Source organism: Capsicum annuum, chromosome 1 (assembly GCF_002878395.1).
Source record: "Capsicum annuum cultivar UCD-10X-F1 chromosome 1, UCD10Xv1.1, whole genome shotgun sequence".
NCBI lineage: Eukaryota > Viridiplantae > Streptophyta > Magnoliopsida > Solanales > Solanaceae > Capsicum > Capsicum annuum.
In genome coordinates, this window is record NC_061111.1 from 9,546,379 (window position 1) to 9,556,005 (window position 9,627).

A 9,627-nucleotide genomic window follows, 5' to 3' on the forward strand; every position below is an offset into this window, starting at 1 on the left:
TTTGTGTCGCTCGGTATAAGTTCGATAAAAATTAAGTTATGTCTCTTATGTTGACTTGTGAGTATGAGACTGAACTTTTGCCTTGATCTACAAAAGTTTTGTAGGAGTTGAGCAGTATAACTAACTATAACTTTTAGGGTTCGTTTGGTTTGAAAATAAGTTATACCGGGATTAGTTATGCTGGGATTAGTTGTGCTGGAAAAAGTTATCCTGGTATAATTTTTTAGTGGTTTTTTGGTTTATGGTACTAAATATAATATGTAGTGCATTGTTTGTAAAAATATATTGTTTTGTTTACAAAAATAACCCTCACTTTAGTTAATTATTTTTATGTTTGTATTTATATGATTTTTATGTTTGTATTTATATGGTTTTTTTTATTTTTATTTTTTTCCAATCAAACTAGAAATTCATGTCTCTTTTACATAGCTAGAAATTCATATGTCTCTTTTCCCATCAATATATTGTTTGTATTTATATTTTTTTTTTCTCTTTTTCCCATTCGTAACTATGGCCATTGGTTCTCATCGCCTATCTCAGCAAGTGTGTTGAGTCCGTGATTCAGTATATTAATTTAGTAGATATCAAGAGCCTAGCAGCAGCAAGCAGAAGTGGCATAAATCTCACTGCACTATATATATACATATATGAAAAAGTGGAAAGAAAAGGTTTGGGGTATTTTTGTCATTTATAATTTTATCCAAGGATAACGTATACCACCAAATATGTGTTATAACTTATCCCGAAATTATTATTAGTCCGGATAAGTTATTTCGAGTTTTGCCAACCAAACGATATATAAAAAAGTTTATCCCGAAACTATTTTTTTATCCCGGGACAGTTTCCTTAGTACCTCACACCAAACGACCCCTTTAAGGTTTATATTATATCATGATACAAAATTATAAATCTTTGCAAGATAAAATTGTTTGTCATTTCATTCTTGGGAACGTTTCGATCATTTCTTTGTTTTCCAAAGTGTTGAAAGATAAAAAGTAAAGACTACCAAAATTGGGGTGTTTGTGCAATGACCCTTGATACATTACCAAAAGCCTCAAACCCATCAGACACTAAGCATTTAGCATTTGTCGCAACCCCCGCCCCGCTTTTCCACCAAATGGGGCCCTATCCGACGCAAATCCGGATTAATTGGATTTCGATATGGATATGAGACACCGGTGAAAAAAAAAGAGCATTAGCATTTGTACAAGGCTAGGTCATGGTAACTAAGGCCCAAATTCAGAAACATTTTTGTCTTCTTTGGTTATCCTTTACCACTTATTTGGACAAAGCTAGTCCAAGTGATCCAGCTAAAAAGAATTTTGAAAAATAATCCCCATACACATTTTTGTTTTTTTACTAATGCATCTGTTTCTGTAAAGCTAATAGTAACCATATATTTCGGGTTCGAGTTTCCCTGAGTATCGAGTCGCCTTTGTTAGGAAGTGTTTTACCCCTTAATGTGGGGCTTTTCAGCACGAATCTGGATTTAGTCGGATTCCAATGCGGGTATTAGAAACCGGGAACGAAACCAAAATAAAAAAATATTCAACTTCCAAGTACAACACACCCAAGTTCATCTAATTTTTACATTGTGTAGTTCATACCAGAATTTGTAACATAACAAAAAAATCCTTTGGCTTGTATAAGAGCAAAGACTCTAAGCAAAAATCCCCTTCTTTTTTTCTTTTTTTTTTTTTGAAAAAAAAATATATGTTCCAACTTTCAGATTTCCAATTCAATACAACTTGTTGAAACCAGCAGGTACAGCAGATTCACTCAACCTAGGCAAGAACCCTTCCCTCTCAATTGAAACATGAAGACAAGACATTATTTTCACTAATGCTGTCCATGCCACGGGGGACGCGCAAAACGCGTATGCAAATACAGTAAGTGCTCTTACAACACCATCAGAATACCAAGGATAAGCCATGACTAAAAGGGCACCAAGAATTCCTAGCCAAGGCACGAGAACAGGCAGCATTGGTAACAAGAATGCATTCAGTGCTATACATGATAGTGCGAAAGAGCCTAATAAGTAGAGACCCCAACCGATTAGTGGATGAACCGTGCGAGGTATCAAGAAGAATGGAAGTATGTAAGCTGCAAGAATGGACCATATCGCGATCAGCTTCAGGCCAGTTCGTATCAAGAAGATGCTCTTGGTGTCTTCACGTCTATAGCACAACTTAGATAAACTAGGACGTGCTACGCGTGTCATTATAATTATTCCAAGGTAGAGTACAGTTTGGATCATCACTAGTGGAATCTCTGCATTGTACCTGCAAAATGCAAAACAGATTAAAATTTGATGAATGCACTTCAGCAAGCACTCGGAACGTTCACTAAAAAGGGTATTTTCAGGTGATGACAGCAATAACAGCAAGGATTCGAGGGAAAAACAGGACATTGCTTAATATTATGCTAAAGCGTACAATGGTCAATATAGCAAAAATGTTTGATGTATAGTCCAGATAGAGCTTAAATGGAACGATATGGACAGTGAGGATTGATATATCCCCAACAGGTCAGAATTCATAGTTGTTTATAGTACAGAGCTATTAAAAGAAAGGATTTTAGTCTTACCCAAGAGTTTGACGACGTTGTTCATGCCACTGGATGCCCAAAGGTAGGACAGGCCACGACCACCAATACCAAGGCTTTAACCATGGTGCACCGGGGAAAGTAATGACACTATTAGGTCCACAGGGTACCGACCAGTGGAGTCTGAGATCTACGCAATTAAAAGAAACAAATCAGTACTATAATTTTCTCTGCTTCAGAAATGTGCATTGTGAGAAATCACAAATATTGTCCACAGAAAACACGCGATCTCAAACTTACAATAATAAGAGGCATCCATTTGGTAACCTAGAGGCAGTCGATAATTTCCCTGGAGCTTAGTACCGTTAAGAGAAGGATGAAACATCGGCTGATCAAGTAAATCCGGGAAGTATCTTCCTATAAAACCTTGGTCTGCGCCATCTGGATTGTCCATTCCAACCTTCAACTGATGAAGCATGTCCTTGAATACAATTTCTGATGGCTGCAATTCAACATATATAAGTAACTTGCATAATTCACCTTAAACTTCACATTAAACATTAGTCAAATAGGTACTTGTTCAAACATAAGATTCATACATTTATTCTCAGAAACTACAAACAAGACCACAAATTTCATTCGAGGAGAAAACTTGTTACCTGCAATACAAACAGACCGGTATGGAATATGCAGGGGTTGATGAAGACTGCACAAAATTGACCACATTGGAACAATTCATCTGTTTTCTGGAGGAAAAGGTTGTCGGAATCAAGCATGACAACCCTTTCATAGTCTGTTAGGCTCCACGCGTAAAGTTTGTTCAGCGTTAACTTGAATCTCCAATTAAAATTCGATTGCCCTTTGTAAGGATTGTTCAGATTTTCAACTCTCACCACCTTTGCACCGTCTTCCTGCTCTCTGCACATCCAATAACATAAGTATCATTATCCACATGCGAATAATTTCTCCAACGAAGATTCACATTACTTTATGGTTATTGTGATTCAAGCTGAAAAAATAGTATAAACATGATTGAAATATAGTACAGAAAACAGACATTTCATTAAAGCAAGATTGTTGTGAAAAGATTTCTAGAGCTGTAACATGCAGTGCCGGAACCAAGAGTTTCACTAAGAGGCTTCAAAATATAAATAAGTAAACATACGAAGGAAGTCAAAGGGGTTCAACATCTAGTACTATATTATACATAAAAACTAATTTTGACCTTGTATATAATGTAAATATTTGACGCTTTTCTAGCATACGTGTATTTTTAACTAATTAATTGGTGATAGCTTCAAACTGAACTGTTCTGTCATTTTCTAAATCGGATGGCAAAAACTATAGAAATATCCATCTTATTAGAACTTAGGTGTACATAGACACATAGTTCTTGTTTTTTATCTCCAAAACTATCACCTTGCATTATCAAAAAAATATATATATTAGTATACTTTTTCTTTGTGCTATTGGCCGGTGGATAATATTTTCGGCACTTAGAATATGCATGTCTTTGGTTATACAATATACATCAATGGAAAAAGACTTAAGTATAAATAATTTTTGTATATAAGCATGGTTGGAACTTTGGTCCAACATAATTTGTTGCTATGTTATTACAATAATATTTTTAAAATTAATTTGTCAAACACAAATTGTTACTCTAATATTGCAAAATTATTTTTAAAATTTGATTAATCAAACAAATCATTACTCTTCAAAAGTACTTCTCTGGAAAAATACCTTTTAAATTAGTAAATTTTGAAACTTTGGCCAAACTCGCGTTGGAGTCTCACTAAATTTGAGTTCACACTAGAAAATTTCATATTGGAAGGTAAAACGCTCTTATAAAGACAACTTCAACTCGAATTCAAGAATTTTGATTAAAGATGCAAGAATAATTAGTATTTCAGGAAAACCGTCATTGGTAGGGGAATTAAATATTACAGCTAAATGATAGGACTGTCCAATTTTAAATAATTTTGTTTGAACCTTGGAGCATGTAAGAAGAGGAATATCCAATTCTAAAGTAATAAAACCATTTTTTGGTCCCCACTAAGTTAGGACACTTGAACAATCATGTCTTAAAGAATTAGCAAAGGCAATATTATCCAAGTTAAAAAACATATAAGAAACACACAAAGTGGAAAGGTGACACATGCAAATGAGCAAATCTACCTTAAACCAAATTAGGGTCAATAAGCAATTATATCATAAAGTATGCAGCACAATTAATCATCTTAGATATAAACCATTAACAATCAAATCAAAAAGGATTATCCTTTGTCTAATGTCCATGAAATGAAATCATCCTTATCCCTCTAAAATACTAGAGGATATTATGTTTTCGTAACAGATTGTCAGTCTTATTTTTCAATTATTTAAATAAATTTTTATGTAACTTTATATATAGTCACTTAACTTGTTGGTATAGAAGTTGGACCAATAACAATTCAGCTATTATTATGGATAAAGTTAGATCATCGATTTTCATTCTTATCCGATCCCTCTCAAGTTTTATTCTATTATACCAAAAATATATCGGATTCATTATTTTTCAACTTTTACTGACCATCAAAGATTTCTCGATTATATAAAACAAGAATAAGATCATAAAAGGGACTTTGCATTAAAGAAGTGGTCACCAAAAATGCTGTGAAAAGAACAAAGGAAAAGAAGGAGCACCTTCAAGAAAAAAACAACTCATGCACGTTCCTGTGCCAAACCAAAGAAAGTTTGCCATATTTCACAAAGAAATTGACACCACCAAAGTCCTTTCTTATGAAAATTATGTCTTTGAAAATCAAAAGTTAGTGAACCTCTTTCTACATTCTTTAGACAAAGTAAATATATTAGACCAAACTTCTTTAATATGTTGACAAAACTCTTTCAAAATGTCTTAGCTGTGTACATCACTGTATTTTTACTTGTCACCTATGTAATGATAATCAGCTTGTAATAGAAAAAGGTGTACCTCCTCTCCGTTGAAAGAAATGAGATTATCGTGAATACACATATTAATTAATCAAATTTGCCCGACGTAGAGGCAATCAAGAAAGCCGCATAAGTGATTTGAAAGATCCAAAACCAAAAATAGTGGTAGTCTGTATAATTAGAATTATGATTTAAGAGTAGTCATTTACTATAGTCTAAAAGATATACACCATCAATCAGTTGATTCGTTCTAATTCATTGAATTAATCCGTTATAAAAGTATCATCATTGTTGAATTCTTTTTAAGATTTCCGCTCATTTTTAATTAGTTTCAACCTCTCATTGTGAAAATTGATCTATGGTGATAGAGACACTAAAGAGCCGATACGCTTGATCCTTTGACAACTCACTAAATTTATACGTATCAAATGAATTTTTTAAAATATAAATACAAAGTTTAAGCCAAAACGATTGATTCTGCATAACTCATTAGGTGAAATTGTAACTCCGCTTATACGCATTACTCAAAACTCATCGAACTGTTTACTCACCGCTCTACCTTCTTGAATTTCAAAGTTTTTGTGAATTTGAACTTGTATTGTGAATAATAACGTGAACCTAACTCACACCACATGCGTTACACTCTTACCACTCGAAAGGGCAGGACAACTTGACCTAATTTCTCACTTATACTTTGTGTTCAATGGTTATCTTTGAATGTGGTGTCAGTTAACACAGCACGATGACTTATGACTTAAGCAGAAGTTATTTTATAAAGTTCATTATAACTATATCAACCTAATAATAAATTTGATAATTAGGATCGAAGAAGTTCATTTATATCCCACATTATTATTTATAGTTACATGATTGAACCCCTTTGATAATTCTAGCTACGTGACTGCCCTAATTAATATGCTTCCCCCTCAGTTCAAGTATTTTAAATGCAATTTATTAGCAAAAACAATAAGATGAAACAAGAATTGACCCATTCCAACAATGTATGTTTCTCGTAATCTTGTTAGTGTCATTAAACTTCCACTGCCGTTTGACAAATGTTTGGAAATTTCTATTTTAATAGTATAAAAGAGTCTTTAAAATATATTCTTATGTAGGGCCTTCATAGCACCTCCATTTGCAAGCTCACTATCCATCTGTCAAATTAATGCTTAAAAACACATAAACTTTAAAAAAAAAAAACGTAAAATAATAAAATACAAAGAGCATTATTTAAATCAGTAAAATTTGTCTAGTACGATGTCGTACCGGCCAACACCTGAGAACCTTAGATTTAAACTTTTCTTTAATTTCCCAATGACTAATATAATTCAAAAAATTAAAAGATAGATAATCTACATTTACCCACTATATAAATTTTTATATGCATATTATTTGATCTCGCTATATTATACATTCTGCTTTTACCTTTATTTTACGTGAATCTCTCATGAAATTCGTTAAAAATTAGTTCGTTAGAAAAATTTTTACCAATACTTTCATAATGTGTGTTTAATTAAAATTCACGCGTTTTAGTTACGTACTCTTTCTGTTTTGATTTATTTCTCTTACTTTTTTAGTTCTTTTTCTTTAGAAAAAATACTCTTTCTATTTTTGACAACCCTATTAACTTTTAATTTTTTGCGCATATTTAAAACTAAATGATGAAAAAATGGGTTTTTGGATACATTCTAACATTCAAACATCTTCTGAACTTAGCGATAATTAAAATCTAATAAACAGATTAAAACTACGAATAAATGTAAGAATAGAAAAATTGAGACTTACAGAGTTTGGACCCAATGAAGAGGAAACATCAAGAGAAGCAATAACGACGAGATCAGCCTTAACGCCAAACTTGGAAAGTGTTCGTAGCATGACACGTGTCGCTATGTAAAACTCATAATCTCTTGGTGTTCCCATATACATCATAGTAGCATAAGCATTTTCATGCACCCCTTTTCCCTTTACCATCGCCGGAGCTCCGGCGACCACCGTCGTTAAAATTAAAATCAAAATCGAAAAACTCCATTTTATCATCATCTTCCCCATTTTTATTTTTACTTTTTGGGTCTTTTATTTCTTCTTTTTAATCCGCCTTTTTTCCCAACCTCGAGGTTTTTTGAGTCTGGGAAAAAACTTGAAGAAACTCAAAAAAAGCTAAGAAATCTTAGTTAAATAAATCTCATTTATAAGGCATTGGTTCTGGTTCCTTTAAAGGGTGTTAAAAAGTTCACCGGAAAATGAAGATTCCGGCTAAAATTGCTAATTAATCAGCGTTAACAGAACAAATTTCTTAGCAAACTCAGCTGCCGGAAAATCAAGATTCCACCTTTGGGTGTTTATATCGTTATCTCTTTTGGTGTTTTTTCGGAAAAGGGGAAGGAGATTCGAGGGTTTAAGCAAGCTCACTATCCATCTGTCAAATTAATGTTTAAAAAACACAAACTTAAAAAAAAAAAAAAAAAAAAAACGTAAAATAATAAAATTCAAAGAGCATTATTAAATCAGTAAAATTTGTCTAGTACAATGTTGTACCGGCCAACACCTAAGAACCTTTTAGACTTAAAACTTTTCTTTAAATCAGTAAATTTTGTCCTAGTACTATGTTGTACCAGCCAACACCTAAGAACCTTAGATTTAAACTTTTTTTTTAATTTCCCAATGACTAGTATAATTTTAAAATATTAAAATCGATAGATAATGAGTTCGTCCCTCTACATTGACCCGCTATACAAATTTTAAATATGCATATGATTTGATCTCGCCATATTATACATAAATTATGAGTTCGTTCCTCTACATTTACCTGCTATACAAATTTTTAATATGCATAGATTTGATCTCGCAATTTATTTTATGTGAATTTCTTATGGAATTTGTTATGAATTGGCTAGTTAGTAAAATTTTTGACAAATACTTTTCGAAATATTTATTTAAAATTTATGCATTTTAATACCGTACTCTTTCATTTCGATTCATTTCTCTTACTTTCTTTTTTAGTTTTTTTTTTTTCTTTTAAAAGAACGGACTCTATTCTTTTTTCTTGACAACCCTTTTAACTTCAATCTTCACACATGTTTTAAACTACATGATTAAAAAAATATCTTGATAAAAAATTAAAACGACGAGTAACTATAAGAATAGAGAAATAGAGACGTACAGAGTTTGGACCCAATGAAGAGGAACATCAAGAGAAGCAATAACAACGAGATCAGCCTTAACGCCAAGCTTGGAAAGTGATCGTAGCATGACACGTGTCGCTATGTAAAACTCATAATCTCTTGGTGTTCCCATATACATCATAGTAGCATAAGCATTTTCATGCACCCCTTTTCCCTTTACCATCGCCGGAGCTCCGGCAACCACCGTAGTTAAAATTATAATCAAAATCGAAAAACTCCATTTTATCATCATCTTCCCCATTTTTATTTTTACTTTTTGGGTCTTTTCTTTCTTTTTTTAACCCATCTTTTTTCCTCCTTGATGATGACTTTGAACTCACAACCTCGAGGTTTTTTTAGTCTGGCAAAAAACTTGAAGAAACTCAAAAAAAGCTAAGAAATCTTCGTTAAATAAATCTCATTTATAAGGCATTGGTTCTGAATCCTTTAAAGGGTGTTAAAAAGTTCACCGGCAAAAATTGCTAAATTAATCAGCGTTAACAGAGCAAATTTCCTATCAAACTCAGCTGCCGGAAAATCAAGATTCCACCTTTGGGTGTTTATATCTGTATATCTTATGGTGTTTATTCGGAAAAGGGAGAAAGAGATTCGAGGGTTTATGCAGAGAGTATTGAAGGAAAGTGGACTATATATATATATAGAAGATGAAATGACCTGGATACCAATTTTAGAAAAATAAATTTTTAAATTAAAGTACAAAGTGCTCCTAATTATATTATATGATACTCTCTCCGTTCTAAATTATGTGTCACCATTTTTTTAATTCATTTCAAAATAAGTGTCGTCTTTTTTTATTAGGCAACTTTTTAAAGATACAATTATTCTTTTATCCTTATTGGTCCCACTTAATTAAAAAAATATATTGACACATTTTTTGATAAAGGATAATTTGGTAAACTTTACCAAGTCTTTTCTTTTTTTTAAACTCCATATCTAGTCAAATTGCAACATATAAAATAGGACGGAG

At 32.5% G+C, this 9,627-nt stretch overlaps 1 protein-coding gene across 2 annotated transcripts; it reads right to left on the minus strand.

Moving 5' to 3' along the window:
- Positions 1-1,512: 1,512 nt before the first annotated feature.
- Positions 1,513-9,281, minus strand: LOC107867637 (putative glucuronosyltransferase PGSIP8). Of its 2 annotated transcripts, none has more exons than XM_016713973.2 (5): positions 8,639-9,281; positions 3,204-3,462; positions 2,845-3,046; positions 2,587-2,734; positions 1,513-2,282 (listed from the first exon to the last, which is right to left on the minus strand). In XM_016713973.2, the coding sequence occupies exons 1-5, from the start codon at positions 8,899-8,901 to the stop codon at positions 1,739-1,741; spliced, it is 1,416 nt and encodes a 471-aa protein (XP_016569459.1). In that variant the 5' UTR covers positions 8,902-9,281; the 3' UTR covers positions 1,513-1,738. The 2 variants fall into 2 exon arrangements, with proteins under 2 accessions (XP_016569459.1, XP_016569465.1); XM_016713979.2 differs by lacking the exon at positions 8,639-9,281 and adding an exon at positions 7,264-8,604.
- Between the last annotated feature and the right edge of the window lie 346 nt (positions 9,282-9,627).